This window comes from Taeniopygia guttata, chromosome 15 (genome assembly GCF_048771995.1).
Source record: "Taeniopygia guttata chromosome 15, bTaeGut7.mat, whole genome shotgun sequence".
Taxonomy (NCBI): Eukaryota; Metazoa; Chordata; class Aves; order Passeriformes; family Estrildidae; genus Taeniopygia; species Taeniopygia guttata.
In genome coordinates this window covers 8522396-8541126 of record NC_133040.1, presented here as the reverse complement: position 1 = coordinate 8541126, position 18731 = coordinate 8522396, and the positions used below count along the sequence as shown (strand labels likewise).

The window sequence follows — 18731 nt, the reverse complement described above, 5'->3', positions numbered from 1 at the left end:
GAAAGTGAGAGAACCTCTGGAGCATGAGCAAGCATAATTTCTTCAAAGAGCTATTTGACATTATTAATGGATGAGAATTTTAGGCAGAAATGGAAAGCAGCTTGATTTTATACCAAATGGAGGTGTTTTGCTGTTTAGTGTGCAACAGTTCTCTTTGTTTTGAGCCTTTTCCCTAATTTGCTGAACATGTGAGGCCTCTCCTTTGGGAAAAAACTGAGCCTGCTTCAATACTTACTGTCAAAAAGAATGACTCTGCCGTCCCCACCGCAGGGCTGAGTGTGGTCTCCAAAGCAAACACTGTTGCATTCCGTACTGGCTGCCTCCCCGTATCTCCAGTAGTCAGGATTATTTCCACAGAAGCAAGCATAACCTGATTCCATGCCTGCAAACTTTGACAACAAAGATGCATAAGGAAGGGAGGAATAGTATGTGAAGGAGTGACGGCAGGAGGTTGTTTGAGCAAGAAAGCTGGCAGCAGGATGTGTGTTTTGGAGAAGTATGATTATTCAGAGGAACCACCACAGGCTGTTTTTGTTTGGGCTGTCAGGATGCTACTTAAGACTGGGGAAAAGATGGAATGGAGGGCACCCTGACACTCACAATTGCAGTAAGCAACCATATGTTCTCATAGCATTGTTCATTAGTCATTTGTCCAGATTCCTCTGGCTGCAGAGCGAGGGCTTGATCTCTGGGGTGGAAGTGCAACCTTAGACCTCCCAAAAGTTAAAAAAAATGGAGAAGAGAGAAATACAACAAAGACCTCTAGGCACGTTGCCAGCTTTGTCTTTGAAAACATTTTGTAAATGGATGTCAAAGAAATCACCTTGAACTGCTGGCTGCGGCAGGAGCTGATGCACGTCTGGATTGTGAGTTTATTGGAGGTCTCGCTGGTGCCAGTCAGAGGTGGTGGCTCCCCGTGGTCCTTGTAACAGCCCAGATTTCCTGGCACTGGCAAGAGGGACACACAACAAGTCATTTAAAGTGCCTGTAAACAGCCCTGACCACTTCATGCACTTCCTGTCACTGAGCAGCTCTCTCTGTGTTCTGGGCTTGATGTTGCACTTTGGGAACTCTTTGTTACTCATGCTCTGTATGATTCTTGTCATATTTTCCAAACACGCCCTGAGACAAAAGATATCATATAATCTCAGCAATATACCTGTAAGACTCTCTAGCTGGTTTCAGTAAGCTGCAGTAAAACAGACAAGATAAATACCTTATTCATTTTTCCTGAAAGAGGCAATTAAAAAAACCCATGGCATTAATGGGTTCAGGGGGGTTGGTTTTGGGTTTTTTTTGTGGGGTTTTTTTTGTGGGTTGTTTTTTTTGTTTGGTTGGTTTTTGGGTTTTTTTTTTTTACTACTGGCATGCATATTCTGAAAATGTAAGTTAAACGGTTTGATTTCTGTCTGACCTTCCAAACAATCGCATTCTGGAAGTTCTCAAAACAGGGTATTTGAGGAAGGGAACCAAAAGTTTTATATTGTTTTAGAATGAAGTTTGGCAAGTTTTATGGGAGGGACTATATACTTATATAGGGGAATTTCCTAATATTTGAAACTTGACTTCTGATATGAATCTGAAGCATCACACAAAGATATTAAAAATGAGCATTATTACTTGAAAAAAAACCCCATCTATTTATATTAGTATTATGTTTCAAAGCTCCTTGGTCACTATGGGAGATCAGAGTTTTATCCCTTCAGTGCTCTGTTTTTTTTTGGTTTTGCACTTTTCATCAAAGCACTGGAATTTAGCCATGATCACCCCCCAGAGAGGATGTAGAGTACAATACAGTGCTGTGATAATGGCATAAAATTATCCCTTGCCCACTTGTCACATCTATTCACATGCTTGAAATTAAATCTGTTACTAGCTCTATGTTAAGTTTTATTCCTGTGCCAGATTGACATGGATTCTTTTTGTCCACCTAACTGCCACAGCTCTGTATGACATGATGTGCTCAGAGACCTGTATGAGTGTTTTATTTAGGTAGTCATTGGTTATTACAGTACCAGTAAACTTATTATAAATAATGACATAATGTTGCTTGAAATATTGTTCAGAAATTAATTTTGTTCTCCAAGAATACAATTTCAATTATAAATACTTGCACGGAGTTATGGCTTTGATATGCCCTGCAGCAACATTCATACAAGTACTGAGACTTCAAGTTACAGCCTGATTTTACATACCTTTGGAAATCCCCACTTGCAGCCCCACCCCAGCTGAGTACAGCTGGGCAGATAACTCATGAGAGACCTCGTTCTTTTTTTGTATTGTGCATGATTTCACAGCCCTGAAAAAGTTTCCCAGTTATCCAACCTAGCTCATTTTCCTAAGACACCTGGGATTTTTATTTTTTATTTTATGTAGCTTTATTAGTGAGACCTTTCAACCTTTGCTCCAGAGGATTAGTACTTCATTATGCTAAGAAACCTGAATAATTTGAAAACTTCTTAAATTTTTTAACTAAATCAAACATACATCCTAAGACTAATAAGTCTCTTTAGTGTCCCAGCAGTCCCTTCTTTGCTCTTAATATTTAGCCTGCTAAAGAAACTTGGCCAAAAAATGAGGTAGTCAGTGTTCTGCAATTACTGTTCATGCTCACCAGTGATGTTTCCCTGTTATACTGTCTTCACCCATTTGTATCTATTTGTCCTCTTCTTCTTAAAAGGTCATCTCTTTTGCACAAGCATTTTTCTTTTAAGCAGAATTTGACATAATGAGGTTCTGGCAAACACCACAGCTTCTGCACTTTACGTGTTGAGGCACATATTCAATGTATTAAAATATGGAATTAATCCTTTTGAGCTCAAAACCATGTTCCAGCTATGCTCATTTAGCTGTCTTTGAAGAGCCTCCTAGATTTTTGCACAAATGGTTTGAGCTGTCCTTGTTCCTGTGTTCCATATAGCTTTGCATAACTTACCTGGCCCTGCCATTTAACACCTCGTCCATATTTCACTCAGATTTATTACATTACATACATGCACACTGGAAATAAGATTCCAGTAATGAAATCTGTTTATGGGGAGAGAGTCATGTGAATGATAAACATGACGATGTAGTTAAGTGGCATAGCAAATCTTTCTTTCTTTCACATTTTGGAAGTGTAAGTTGTTATTTCCTTTGAACTTAAACCTAACCTCATTAACAAGGAGACCAAAGAAGTCAGGGATAGCTGCAACACTGCAAACAAACCATCTGAAGCATTCAGTTCTGAATCCTCCATGTGAGATGCACATGTTCTCTCAGCACGCAGAGCTGAAGTCTTGCCTTTTATTTTGTTTCTGTCCATTCCAGTCTGCTTAGCAGAAATGAAAAAGGAGAGAGGAGGAAAAGGGAAGACAAAGCTCCTCCTGGAATAACTACCACTGTCTTCTGTGATTGTGCTCATCCATCTTTATCCAACACTGCTAAATTCTGTACCTTACCTCCTCAGAATGTCAGAACACATTTCTGACTGAAGCATGTAGTGTTATGTATAAATATTAGGGAATGAGACATATGAGATAATCATGTGAATTCATCACCATAATGAAAAGTTCTTAACTGTAGATTCTTAATTATTGCTCAGATGAATCATTGCGTGCAAATCTCTCTAGGCAATCAAGATGCTTCATGTTGCTGGCACTGCCATGGTATTATGTGGGCACATTTAATAGGTAACTTATGTTCCAGATACTTTCCTAGTAGTAAATATCATCAAGGAAAAGAAGCTTATATAAGAAATTTTTCTCTAAAAATTTTCAAATAGTTTTTTTTTAAATAATTGCTTTCTTGCTCCATCACAAAAGTCAAGTTTTGTATTGTGCACTTCACAAGATACTTTGATGGTCCTATGACATAGCATCATGCTTACTGAAAACAGAAAGTCTGGTGAAGAATAAAAGATTTTTTTACACAGCTTCATAAACCATGAGGTTTGTATTAAGATTTGGATGGGCTTGCAATGTACAGTTTGCTCTAAATTGCTGCAATTCCTTTTTCTAGTATCAAGTTTCAGTGCAATGCTTGAAGCAGCTGCTACTGGTCAAAAGGACATTTTGTAAATGTAAGTCTGGATTATCTGTGCAAGTAAGTGTCCAAGTTTAAATCCTCTTCTCCCCACCACAGAGAAAATGAGCGAGGCTGGTTTTAAAAGGATCCTTTGTGTAGAACAAATGGAGTGGAGAGAATTTGCCTTTCAGCTTTTTTTCCTCGTGTCATATCCAGATAATTTGTTAACATCTGTGGTCTTTAAAGAAAATGCACATTCTTTCATTTTAGACCAAGTTAAATTTCTTAATTAGGAGAGTCAAGTTTCTTAAATCATACCTGGTATATTAGAAAAATAAGAGTAACATGTCCTCTGAAAAATGAATATCAGAGTGTTGAATGATTTTGTGTTATTTAAATTAGACTCCTTAATCTGTATTTCAGTCTAGGTGAAAGGCATCAGTCTCAAGGTCACACTTATGTATTTGTTTGCCTAGCATGAAGATGTGAGTCATTCACATTCATAAAACTAAAACAACAAAGCTGAGAAAAAAGTTTAAAAAAATCACTTCAGCTCCATGTTTCTTGTCTGGTTTTGTTTTCTTAACTTCAAGTAAGAAATGTACTTCCAATCAAATATGTACAAATGGACACCTGCTCTGGTGCTTAGCAGTGAAGACCTGAGTTATGCCTTAGAAACAGAGGATACTTGCACAAAAGAAGTTAGGAAAGCAAGTGAAGACATTAATGATTAGACTTATTAAAATATGTAGCTATGGTTGCTTGTTAACATTCAACACTAGAATGTTATCTTAGTATTTGGGCATATTTTAAAGAATGTGATTTGGGAAAGAAAATTTTGGAAGATACTGACACAAATCATGACATTGTGGACTAAGTAAAAAATAGAATATATGAAAAATATTAAATTCTGGAAAGAAGCTTCATGTGAGTAGCTTGCAAATTATCTGATTAAAAAAAAAAATCAAAGTCCAGGTTGTGGTTTCACAGCAATGTTAAGTATCTGCACCTGCCAGAGGCAGAATTCTACTCCAGAGTTCTCATATAGCACCTTTTCACTGTGTCCTCTCATATTCTTTTAATGTTTCCTCCAAGCAATTCTGTGTAGGTTACTCTACATTAAATTAATGTAATTCATTATGTGAGCTAATTGCAATGGATAGACACATAAATACCTTGTAAAAACTTTCCTTTCTTTTCGTCCTCTAGATTTTAATAAATTAATGATCTATGGATTCAAAGAGCTAGCAATACTTCCCAAGTTTTGTGTGATTCCCTATCATACAGCATTATTTGTAAATAAATAATCCAGTAATTCTGAGATAAAATGAAAAGGATAACAGTGGAGGAATAATTCAGTCAGCTTGTCATTAAATCTAAGAAACCTGTTTAAAATACACCTTAGTCTGCAACTGAAAATAAGCTGTTTTGCTTTATCCTAGTTTGTGTTTGGAAATCACTACCCACTGTTGTGTTACTGCCAATCTCTGCTCAACTGAGACGCAGGCCTAAAAAAATTGCTCTTACTTCGGCAGGATGGAATCTCACAGTATTTCCAGTATATTCCATCTTCATGTTCTGCAATATAGCACCATGGGCTGACATCCCCATCGGGGTTTCTGAAAGAGAAAAAATTCATCAATTTTTTTCAAAACCACACCAAAAAATCAATCTTATTGAGCTTCAATGGCATTACAATTTTTGCTCTTGTACCTACCGAAAAATGCAAAGTTGTTCATTGTCAGAAAGTTTAGACAGCTTTGGTTATTACAGTATTCATCAAGCATTAAATGCTAGTAATGTCTAAAATATAGCTTTGTTTTACTCTAATGTTAAAAGGTGCAGAGCTATTTCTGGTCAGTACTGACAGAGAGGAAGATTTTCTGCCCCATGTCCTGTGTACAGGTTCCATAGACTCATAAACTTGATTTTCTGCCTTGGTACAAAATAGTCCAGACTCTAGCTTTTTGTGTGTATAGTGATAAAAACACTTAGTTGATAAAGGCTTCTGGGAAAGACTGAATTATTTTCTTCCCTTTCAATAAAACTGACTAAATCCATTCCAGTGATCTCTTTATATTGATGGTAAATTCCATATATGTACATGATGATGATCACTATTTTTATAATTATTTGCTGTTGTGTAGCACTGCTTACAAATGCATACCTAATTAGTCATTAGGTTATTTAAAGTTTTTCTATATACACTGTGAAAGGCTATTCACATTGCAAAGATCTATTTAAAAGAACAAATTCTTATTTTGGACAGTCAGGTTGAAATATGACTTTTTCTTTTAAGTAGGACCAGTTGCAATCTTTTTATCATGTGCTTTGGCATGAATTCTATTAATGACACAGCCCTACTGAAGTGTCAGTTCAGCTGCATGTTGTCATTTATGCCTATTAACAACTCTTTTGTGGGAGATCCAATTTTAGAAATTCTGTGGATGTTTTTTGGTCAAATAGCAGACTGCTGAAAACAACTGGTGAGTTGAGTGCAGTTTAGATGACTAAAATGTTGCTAGTTAGGCTTTCAAAAAGATTAGTAGAGGCAGTGGACCAGGAAAGTCTAAGACTAGCTATGCTAGGAATTTAGGTGTAATACAAGAACCTCCAGTAGCTAAAAAAAGTGGAAGACTGAAACCAAGTGAAGCTTGTACTTGAACATACCAATTTTCCCTTGTTTCCAGAGTTACAGGAACTTTTGCAATTACATCTTCATGACAGAAACCGTATGTCTGGAATTCAATCATGAGAATGGCACTCTACACATAAATGCCTTAAAAATGCGAGGAAATTGGAGAGAAACATCATGAATATCTTTAGAAATCTTTGTCTTCAACCTCAGAAGTGCATGGGAGTTAGAAAACAACTCTCTGCCTTTCAAAATCTCCAAAAATTTCAGTCCTCATAATTTTGTTACGGTTGAAGTGAGTGGAACGCTATGAAGCATTGCCATCTTGACAGGGTGTCTTGCAGTAAACAAAATATTCCAAGTAAGGACCACCCATGGAGAGGTAACATGCTTCTGATTAATACTTCAAGTGTAAAATTTGATTGTTCAAATGTTGTCCCCAAAATCAAATCTCATAGCGATGTATTATGCCTTAAAGAAAGCCTTGTGAGGTACGTGCTGCCTGAGAAAAGGGAAAATCAACTTGTCCATTGTCATCAAGCAGATGAATGTCAGAGAAAGAGCTCAAACAGCTGTATCACAGGCCTCAACAACATTTGCATGCTATAGATACACTCTGGCACTCTTTGTGACTTTCCAAGCTGTCTTTCAAGTGAATGTGAAGTTAAAAGTCATCCATTAGTTAGGACTGTCATTCCATACACCTGTAAGAATATTTCTAGGCCAAGTGATATAAGGAAAAAAATGAGGATAATCTAATACCTAGCAGACTCAGGTAAAAAAGCTCTTTGGTAATTAAGTAATTTCTCAGGTTTACCTATCAGATTATAGGTTTCTTGCTCCTTGTAGCATTTACCAAGTTCTCATTTGCTAGGTAAAGCAAGTTTCAAGTAAGTGTTTTTTGAGTATCTGCATAAACATTCAGTTTCTCATGCATGTTTTTGCACAGCTTGTACATGTTTTGCTTTGTACTAACCAAAATATTAGCCAAAGATGACTGCCAAAAGTAAGATCCTGTAGATACAGCCTGTCTAGAATATTGCCACACAGCAACTATCACAATTACATTCTTGATTCTGCTATTTGTATCAGAAAGAATTCAGTGGCCACTATATTTTTCCCAGCTCTGTATTAGTATGCCTGCTGAGACACAGAGTTCAAAAGAAGCCTGCAGACCCTAAACATCTCTGAACTTAAGTTCAAATTTGGCTCCTAAATTCTGAAGTTCTTATTTAAGCTTTGTTCTAAGTTCTCTCCACAGTTACAGAGGACTTTCTCTAGAAGGCAAGGAAAAAAGAAGCGCATCTGCCATGGCTTAATTTGGTATTGTAACCCCTGACAGATGAGCTTCTGAATTCAAATAACTCTAAATCACTGATGCTCACTTAGAATTTTTAGTGACTACATAAACTTCCATTATCAGAACACTTTAGCACAAAACTTGGGAAGTGTAACAGAACCAGGCTTATGTGTGAGGATAAAAACCATCCAGTGACTCCTCCAGACAGTCAATGTACTGCTGTACTTCTATATTTGTTTTATTCCACCTTTTCATTTATGTAATCTATAGTCTTTCTCTGTCATGCCACCTTATAATTTGGACACATGATAGGGACTGCTGAAAAAGTGTGGGAGCTGGGTTGAAAAAGTTATTCTACTAATGGTGCTGATAGATTCAGGGTACTGATAACAGGGTAAACCAAAAAGTGTTAGGTACCCACGGTTCTGACATTCTTCACTGCATGACAGGACAATTCCTAATTTTCTGTCAACTGCTTGAAGTAACACTGGTTATTCAGGCAATGTTAAAGCAATGTGATATTTCTTACCTGCAGTAGTTATGCTCTCCAAGCCCTCCCTCCCCATTGGGATATTTCACAGTATTATAAGGATGCTCAAAGGTCTCATTCCAAAAAAGACACGGTTTCCCTGCATTTTGGGAGGTCTGGTTCTGAGTGCCACGGTAGTCAGCCCCATTTGCTGTATAGCATTCTGGGAAAAAAGAGAAATGGAAAAAGAAAGAATGTATGTAGGTTTAGTGTTTGTTCTTCCCTCTCCCTCCACCCCATATCCAATGGACTATGTTTCCTGCATTGTTTAGGCAGCTAAAGATGCTGGCTGGGATTTAAGCTTTCTCTCAGTCAAACCTTTCTTCAAGAGATTATGATGTCATTACTTTAATAAACAAATGTATAAGACAGGTCCGAAGAGTTTACACAATTAACATGCATTTTCTGAGTAACATAATATTTTTTTACTGTTTTTCTTGTGTTTTACTCATGAGGATGACTCTATGACTTGTTGATTTTCCAAAGATGAAATCATATGACATTATCAGTCTGCTACTTATCAGCATATTAACCAAAATCTCATGCCACTTCAGCTAAACTTGTGACTATCTGTACTTTATAAAGTGAAGATTTTGTAAGCATGGATCTTACCAACGTGTACATTCTGATTAAGAAAAATTCTTACAGATTGAATTGCCTTAGAAAGGGACCTCCTTCGCAGAGTATAATCACAATACTGTGATTTGCTACTAAATACTTTCAGATAGAAAGTATGGGTCAGTATTCTTCTGCCTCCCTCATATTTTTTCCCACTTAATTTGTTTTCCTAGCCTCCTCATACTCTGCAAGTTAGAAACCAAAGTAGAGAATGATTTCACTAAACACATTAGCCCTTTCTTAGCTGAACTACTAATTTCATGCTGCCTGGTTTTGCTGGGCCTTGTTAATCACAGAATTGTTCAGGATGACAGGGACCTTAAAGATCATCCTTAAAGTTCCAATCCCCCTGCCATGGACATGGACACGGACACGTTCATTGGACATCTGATGAAACAGATATCCAAATGCATGAACAATTTTACTTTTGCTGAAATTGCCAAGCATTTTTGATAAAATTATGCAATGTAAGTGTGGCAGAGCACGGCAACAAGTTGCCCAGCGAGGCTGTAGAATCTCCATCCTTGGAGATATTCCAAAGCCACCTGGACATGGTCCTGGGCAACCTGCTTTAGGTGACTGTGCTTGAGCACAGCAGTTGGACAACATGACCTCCAGAGGTCACTTTCATCTCAACCATTCTGGGATTATCTTCCAGGAAGAATCATTATAATCAGTTTAACATAAATAAGTCCATCCTGCTTATAATTAATAGTTGCTAACATTTATCATCCTTGGATTTATTTAAGAATACGATTAAAACTTAACAGACTGTGACAGAATTAAAACTGCTGCATTATACTGCTGTAAACATTTCTTTGTATTGGACAGCATTACTGGAGATATTTATTGAAAATTAGCTTTCTGCTAACTACAGGCTGTGAAACCTCCTGTTTCATCTGATAGTTTTCTTTGTAGAAACCATATTGCAGCTGCAGAGATGTTCTACTGCCCTGAGGGAGTGGGAGAGTGCTGAAGTATGTGCTGATCTCAGGTGTCCCTCATGAAATCTGACTTACAAAACAAGTCTAGAAAGACCTGTGTGGCTGCAGTTGGAAGAAGAAAAAAAAACCCACCCACATTTTAGTTCTGATATTAACAGTACACTGTTTTTCTGTTTAGAACTACTGTAGAAGAAGGAAAAATGTATTATTAAATCCATGCTTCTGAAATTAGTTTAGTCTGGGCTCACAAATATCAGAATGGTACAATTATAATAATTATTTCAGAGTTCTATTACACAGCAGATGAAAGACAATGGTTTTTGCTTTCCCTGTTCATTTTCGTGCCTAGGCAAGTTTGGATTTCTATTAAATGAAATTTTGTTGCTGAAGGCACGCAGAAGAGGTGTCTGCAAAGCCATTAATGTATTCTGCTATCATCTGTGGACAGAAAGCTGTATAAGTTAACAAAAACAAGCTTCAGGTCAATACTCCTCCTTGCTGTAATTTACCTGCCTTAACAAAACAGGTGGGCTGCATGCATTTGCTTAAAAATGCAAATCTGAGTTTCCAGTAGTCAGGCCACCACAGATATTTGTGTAAACATGAAAAAAACCCACTTTAAGGTCATGACTGTGTTGCAACTTTCTTCAGTACCTCTTTTGCTTTGCAGTTAATATCAAAGCTTTTGTAGGTTATAGATGAAAAATACAAGCTGATGAATTTTAGCAGAAAAGAGAGAAAAATGTTATCCAAATATAAGCAAAATAATAAGCAACAAAAAGTATTTGTGAAAAGTGATAAGAACATCCAGAAAAGATATCTATGTTAGCTTTCTGCTTTTTTTTTTTTTTTTGGCTTCTCACTCCTTAATGAAAAGCTATATGTACTTCCATCTACTCAGAAATTTAAAGAATGCTACAATACCTGAATTTAGTCTGGCACACAAACTAAACTGAAGTTAACTTCAGTCCATTTTAGGATCTGCTAAGACTGGCCCATGCTTTAACTTGAAGTAGTGACTGACTTAGATTTTCATGTCAGCTTTTTTTAACTGATTTTTTCAAACCTCACTGCACTTTAAGAAAAAAAAAGAAGAGTCAGAGCCTATCTAGCCTACCTATCTCTCTTCATTCCTCTTAACTGCAGCTTTTTGTGCCTCAGACAATAGGTAGCTGTATCCGTGCCCCTGTGTTCCTTTGTGCTATCAAGAGATTTGGTGCAAATGTTTCAGCTGAGTGGTAACAAAGCTCCCCTGGCTTAGATATGGATGTGGAAATGGGAGGCAGTGAGGTACCACGAAAAATCATTGATTATCCCTGAAACACTGAAGTGAAAACTTTAAGTCATGGAATTTAGCAGCTGTTATCAAATGAAATATAAGACCTTTTGTGTTACAGGGAATTTGGATTTTCTTAAGGATTAATAACGATTTTGCCATAGCATGAGAGTGCAATGTTTTCAAATAAATATTGGCATTTGAAAAAATCAGGTCAGTTGTCCTTGCTAAGCTCCCTCCTGGCTTCTTGTGCACTGTTCACTGGCTAAGCATGGGAAACTGAAAAGTCCTCGATTTTAGAGTAAGCACTACTTGGCAACAACTAAAAAATTCTTCTGTTTATCACATGCAATGATTTCATCATATTTTGCTGCATGACAGCCAAGACACTACCTTAGTGATTTCACCATGAAATTAATACTCCCAATGTGCTGAAGGTGCATGTTTTGTCTGCAGAAAGGCCACTGCCCTCTATTTCAAATCCAAGCCCTAAGATTCTGGAGAACAGGAGGTTAGAACCTCCATCCTGGTGCAATAATTCTGTGAAAACATAAGCTTAAAAAAAGGTCCCCTTGATTTGTCTGCACAAAACTAATTCAGATGATGTCATCTACATTAAAGTCAGAAAAGACTGGACTGAACACTGCTGATAAAACTCTTTAGCTTATTCAAAACACCTGATTTCTCTTCGGTAGGTTATGCAAAAGAGAGGGGGAAAGAGTAAATCAACCAGCAAAAACCACCTCTCTGTGTTGTGGCACCCTCAGGTTGAGTGATACTTCCATGACATTTTAGGGTATGAAGTCCCTCACTTGGAATGTAACATCAGAACTGTAACATCAGACTCAAGAAAATTCATACCGGTTCTCTGAATTTCAGCAAGCCTTTTTCCTTGAAGTTTTGTAAGATTATGGTAAACTGTGACAGGTCTGTATCCAAGTCCTCTCCCAGTGGCAAGGACAAACACCTTGTGGACACTACAGCTGACAGCCCCCAAGAAGGCATCAGGTTGCCACTGTGCTTGATAGATTTGCCACGTGGATTTTGTTCAGGCATGCAAGGCCCAGACTATCCTGTCAGCTATAAACCCCTACTAAAACACCAGAGTTTCAGACAGGACATGAAGAAAGCTGTGACCACTCAAATCTAGAAGTGTGTGACCTCATACTTCTAAGATCTTAGTCAGCTGGGTTTCAGATACAGTCCGAAGAAGAGGCTTATGTCAAATCTGTGATTAGAATCAGTGTCCATGATGATTTCACTCAATTAACTGCCTAATGACCCTGCTGCTTCTGCTGTGTCATGGGGATGTCTGTAAACAGAATTAATCAGAGATTAATCAGAGATAATTAATCAGAGAACCTTTGCAGTGGTTCTAGTCACAAAAGGTTCCAACAGATGCTGTTCAGGCCAATGTTCATGAGCCTTGGTGAGAAATCACAGACAGCATTTTGTTGTCAGGGCTGTTTTGTTTTCAACACATCAGGTGCCATGGTTGACAGCAAGTAACTTATTTTGAAATGAATGCTGAGACTAGGTAAGTATGTACTGAGTGACAACTGCTAGAACAAAAAAGCAGAAAACAAGACTAGGGATGTTGTCCACTGTAAGTGAATACTCAGTGTGTGATACAGGTTCACAATTAGTTTTATTAGAGCCAGATCAACATTTGGAAGATCAAACAGCAGCTGTTGTAGAAATTCTTTCCATCTGTGTCGGTTTCTTCTTCAATGTAGGGACTTTACAATGATCATTTTCCTTTGTTACTTTGGGACTGCATGGCTGCCTGCACTCCACATGGGCGCCACTTTAGGATCATTTGAAAAATTAAGGTAGTGCAGACTATAACAGCCTGATGTTTTACTGATGATAAATCACTGACATTTCAGTGTCTGCACTGGCTTCCAATGATTTTCTCAAAGACATCTATCTAGAGACACTACAAATTGCAGACTGAAGGGATGGAGGTTTCAGGATGGTTCAAATGACTTCTTAGAGTACTTTCCAAGTTTGAGGTCTGTACATAGCTTTTGAGACTGAAAATTCAGAATGACAAACTTCTTCCTATTCCACTGGAGAGAAAAAAAAAACCCAAACCAAACCACTTTGCTTAATGTTTTCATAGCTACTTGGAGCACTGAGTAATGTCAGAGAGACTGACAACAATTATCAACCTGAAACAAGCCTACCCAAGCCAGAAATTATCCTACCACCTACTGCCCAACAAAAAGCAAGGTTTTCTTTTAAAGATCTGCAGATTAATGAAATATAAATGAAAGTGGCTACTATTTAAATCTTGGGTTTCATTACAGCAGTGTAATTAAATGTAAGGTTGGACCAAAAATTAAAGGTTCCTTGAATTTACGTGGTATAACTGCCTGCTCAGTTTTCACTTGTTTTTCCTACAGCCTTTTAGAGAAGTCAGGAAAATGCTTAAGCAGAATATAAGGGTATGAAACCAAGGGTGCCAGGTCCGATAGTGACTCAGTGTGGGTTGCCTGATGCATGTGCTTGCAGAGTATTCCAAGAATAATTTTAAGTCATTTCCATTCTATCTAAACTGCCCTAGCTCTTGCTGGAGATTGCAATTTAAGCACTCCTCCTTAAATGAAAGCACTGTATCTAGGTGCAGATGGCAACAGTTACAGGCACTAACCAGATGCTGCAGTCTCTAATTTGATTGAAAGGGTATAATTAGACAGCAGAAACACTTCAATGAGAAAGTAACGCACAGAGGAAAGGACAGAAACCACTTAACTGATGCCAAGATACCCCGGCAGTGACAGAGACAGGGGCCCACGGCTGGAAGGGGCAGAACACCACATCACCTTCTTCAAATGAGAACATTTTTGTTTCCCTAGAGATGTGAATAGGGATTCTATTATCATAGGTTGCCACAGTTCTTCATGTGGGAACACTGATTAAAACCAGAAGAAGCTTCAGGAGATGAAAGACACAAATATGGCTTCTGTGGTCATTATTAAAAATATTTTTAGCATTGCAATGGTTTTCTTTGAAGATGCAGTTTTATCGACTGAACCAAAAGTTAATTTGCATACTATCATATGAATGGCCAGGAAAAAAAAAAAGAAATCTCATTCCATATTATGTTATGATGCAAAATAAATGCTTGTGGGAAGGATAAGGCTGATTTAGCTCTACTGAGTAAAAAATAGTGTATTATTTTTACATTTCAATACTTTTCTATTCCAATTCATACTAATATAGTATGACCCCTCATCAAAACTATCAGGCTTCTGTGTCTGTGCCATAACAGCAAGAACCCCCCACAACAGAACAGTTGATATAAGCCAAAGGAAAACCATCAAAAAGAATTATCTTTGTTTAAAATTGCAATTTTCAAAGTTCCTAGGAAACAACTCTCCATTTCTTAAACCAGACAGTTAAATTTTGATGTGATGCCATGAGGGCAATTGATTAGCTGATCATTTTTTCGTTTACAATGTGGAGGCACTCCACATGTAGTTTAAGAATTGTATCCTGCTCATTCTACATATCCATGCAAACACACACACAGACAATTCTTGAAAGTCCTCAAATGCAGGACTTGCAAATGCAAGAATTGCTAGTTAGAATTAGAGACCTAATTAGCATTGCTCTAAGCCAGAGAGTAGCCACAGTGAGTGTCTGATTATACTTGAATTATACCACCTGAGATTTGATCAAACCTTGACTGAAGCATCTGTCTTGTAAAAATGTACATTCCTGGAAATGTACAGACATGAAGAGCTGATACTTGTGTTCTCTGGCAGTGTGTGAGCTGTCATATATGTGAACTTGCTATCCTTGTGAAATTTTGACTCTAATCATCAAGGTAATTACTTTCCATCACTTTTTTTGTTAAAAAAAAAAATCTGTCTGGCCAGATCTTTTCTGGAACATGTTGGAAGCAGGCAAGTTAGGTTATGAGCAAAAGAGACAGCTCCCATTATTTCTAAATGTATTCTGTCCCTTTTGTCTTTTTATTTGTACAATACAAACATGCTGTATTAGCCAGAGCTTTGCAGCTGCTGGCTGGTCCTCAGCCACAAGATGCAAACACACTTGCTTGCCTTGTGATTCTTTATCACTGGAAGTAAGAATGCGTGATGTGACCTCGTAAGAATTTCTGTTCCTTAATACACCCATTTGTTTTCTTTCTTTGTGAAGTTTTAAAACTGTTGTTCCCTTGTCAAGTGTGGCAGGCTGAATCCCTTTGGCAATTTTATCAGGATGGGCCATAGCCACTGTGTGGATGAAGGGAGTGGTCAGTTGCACAACCATTATGGTGTGATATGACAAAAATGAACATTTTGCAGCTGGCAGCATGTAATCCCAGCCTCCCTCCTACTTCTTTGGCTCCATCCTGCTTAAATCCATTCACATAACTCTGGATTTTGAGTTATGGTCTATGCATGTACAAGCATGATATGCTGAAATGTCTGACTATTTCATCCCCTATCCGCCTAGTTAAAAAAAAAAATTGCTTTTTAAAGTATTTTCATGAGGCTTGCTTATGGCATATCAAGTAGAACTGCTTCTCTGAATCACCAAGGCATAGACAGAATAAGATGACAAGAGATACCAGGTTTGTAAGAGAAGGCTGGAATAACAGCTCAAAGGAAAGACTCAGCTGGGAAAAAACCAAGGACATGGTGACTCAGTATTGCTAAATGGAAAGAAAACAAAAAGGAAAAAGAGATTGATAATCACATACATTTCTGATGGGGAAATTAAATGAATGGTATAAATACAGAAACTAGAAATTATAACTTATTGCACTGAGTATATAAAATAACATTTGTTCACCAAGACTAACATTTGCTGAAGGGATTTCCATTTCTTTGGCCTTGTAACACAAAACTCACCAAATTCAAACAGTCCTTTAATGGTAGGTAATCTATCCACACACTTCTTATTTCTGATCCACTTGAGAAATCATGTATGGCTGATGTTTGAATGCACAAATGCCAAGGTTTGAATGCAGAAATGTCGGTGCTTGAATTAATAGAAACTGTTAAACATCGCATGGCAAAGCAGAAACATTACGTGCAAAGTACCATAGTACTATGTGCAAAATTGGTTGTTAATTCACTTTCATTTCTGACAACTGGAGTAATTTTTCATATAGTAATTCCAGAAGTTTTTCTCCTATCTTAGCAAATTATGATGACAGAGTCTTTCTTTTGACTGCACTTTACAATAAGCATATAAGGACATGCATTAAAAAACCAAAACAAGGAATAGGCATTAAAAACATACCATACTACAAACTGCCTTCCAAAAGCAATAGTAATGTTTGTCATTTCAGAATTCTGCTAGTTCCAAGTGCAACCTGACACAGCTGATCCTATTTCAGTTCTGTGGGATTAAGGGTCAAGACAAAGACCCTGATGTGTACCTTGTGCAGATTAGGAACTCTGCAGATCCTGTACATGCCATACAAATTACAAGTTGCTGTATTTGAACTGTTTCTAGGTTCTTTAGCAAAAGACACATAAATGGCAGTGCTTTCTAGATCCATTCTCCTTTTCTACACCTTCATTTGGAGGCATTATATACTCTTCCCTCCTCCCCCTGCCCCAGCTGCTTGTGCTCAGGCATTTCTGTCCTCTTTACCAGCCAAACGTTCATTCTGAGCCATATCCTCCACTTGCTGTCACACAGCCCTCTGTGAGAGACATGGAGTGTTCTGTTCAGAAACCTTACAAGCAAACATTCTTCAACCTAAGCAAAGAAAGGAGTATCCAGTGTGTGCACCAAGCATGTCCTAATGGTACTGGGAATGGACTCTTAGACATGGTCCCTGTCTAGGCAGCTCTCTAAACTCTTATCTGAAAATACTCTCATGTTTTACTTCTGCAAAGAAGTAAAACTTACCAGAACTTTTTCTTGTAAAAAGTTTTTTATTCCCTGAAAACGGCTATGCAAGTATTTTCCAGATCTAATTAGGCACATCTACAAAAACTTGATGAGCAACTATGTGTTCAAGAAGAAGTAGAGCAAATTCTACTTTGTAAGAAGAAACAGCAATAAAGAATACACAAAATGTATCCAGGAGGACCACACATCTGATGCCTTTGACGCTGTGACCATCTGGAACTGCCACTTCTGATCTTGCAAAGCATGGCCAATGTTTACCAGAGGAGAACCATAGTACTTGAAATCATTAGTAACAACTAAAACGAGGAGAAAAGGCTGTCTAGAAATTTTAAGTGAAAAATCACCTTAGGAAGTGAAGCTTTAGGCTTCCCCGATTCTTGGGCTGAACGAGAGCCTAAGTGGTGAGAGGAGCGCAGGCTTGGCCGGGAGCTGGGGCAGCACACTGCGGGCAGGCGGGATGCTCACCCTTCAAGCTCTGGCTCTGCTGCCCCAGCTTTTCCCCCAGTGACACAAACAATCGCACGCCCCTCTCCCTTTAACTGCCTCCGTTCCGCAGACCCAAGCTATCGAACCACTTCAACAGAGAGACGTGCTGCTCTTCTTTCTCTTACACCATGCTTTCATAGGAAATCCCTAGCTCCCAGTTCAGCAAGGAGCTGAGCCGGGGAGAGCCTCAAACACCCACGAACTGCACGGAAAATCACCCGCTGCGTGCTTGCACGAGCAGCTTCGAGCCCGGCACGGCTCCGGCGAGCAGGAAGGGACGTCGTCGCGACCTCGAAGAGGCGCTGCCGGCCGGCAGAGCCCTTCCGCGGCGGGCTGAGGGTGTGCGGAGCTCGGGCAGAGGCTGCCCCGCTCCCCCGTTGCTCAGCCCGGCGAGCAGCTCGGGGAGCAGCCCCGATCGCGCCCCGATCCCGGCTCCCCGCGGAGCGGCACTCACCGGACAGGACGGGCTCCCGGCAGCAGCTCAGCGCCAGCCCGGAGAAGGCCAGGACGGCGGCGAGGGCGGGAGGCTCCATAGGCAGCGGCCGCCGGGCCGCGCCGCGCTCGCAGGCGGCAGCCCCGGCTCTCCGGGGGTGGCAGGCGGCCGGGAAGAGCGCAAAGTGCGGGAAGCGGAGGCCCTACAGCATGTGTCCTGTAAGTGCGCCCCGGCGAGGTGCCGAGTGGCAGATGAGGGATCCTATTACCAGCCATGTGACAGGAAAAGATAGAGACCGACATCCCAACCTGCTGCAGCGCGGGACCGCAGGGCTGCCGCTTCCACTTCTGACACCGACAGGTTCGGGCTGGTGGCGTGCAGCCCCGGGGCAGCGCTTTGGCCCCGCGGAGCCCTCCTCGCTGGCCGGGATGCCTCGCCACACACACACACTCACACACACACACACACACACACACACAAACACACAAACACACAAACTCCTCCATCCCAGCAGCAACCCAAGCCTTGCTCTCGTCACTCCCCTCGTAGCCAGTGTCCCGCGGAAGAGGTCGGGCAAGAGCCCGTCAGCCCCGGGGCCTGGCGCGGCCGGCCGCTGCCCCTC

General features: G+C 39.5%; 1 protein-coding gene across 1 annotated transcript in view; it reads right to left on the bottom strand.

The window, feature by feature from the left end:
* Window positions 1-18374, bottom strand: part of KREMEN1 (kringle containing transmembrane protein 1) — a 29669-nt gene extending 11295 nt beyond the window's left edge. Inside the window, exons 1-5 of the mRNA XM_072936025.1 lie at window positions 18131-18374; window positions 8470-8632; window positions 5533-5624; window positions 824-948; window positions 236-389 (exon numbers count right to left, since the gene is read on the bottom strand). Of these exons, the coding sequence (XP_072792126.1) occupies window positions 236-389; window positions 824-948; window positions 5533-5624; window positions 8470-8632; window positions 18131-18209 (613 nt within the window). The 5' untranslated portion in view covers window positions 18210-18374. The remainder of the gene's footprint in view (window positions 1-235; window positions 390-823; window positions 949-5532; window positions 5625-8469; window positions 8633-18130) is intronic.
* Between the last annotated feature and the right edge of the window lie 357 nt (window positions 18375-18731).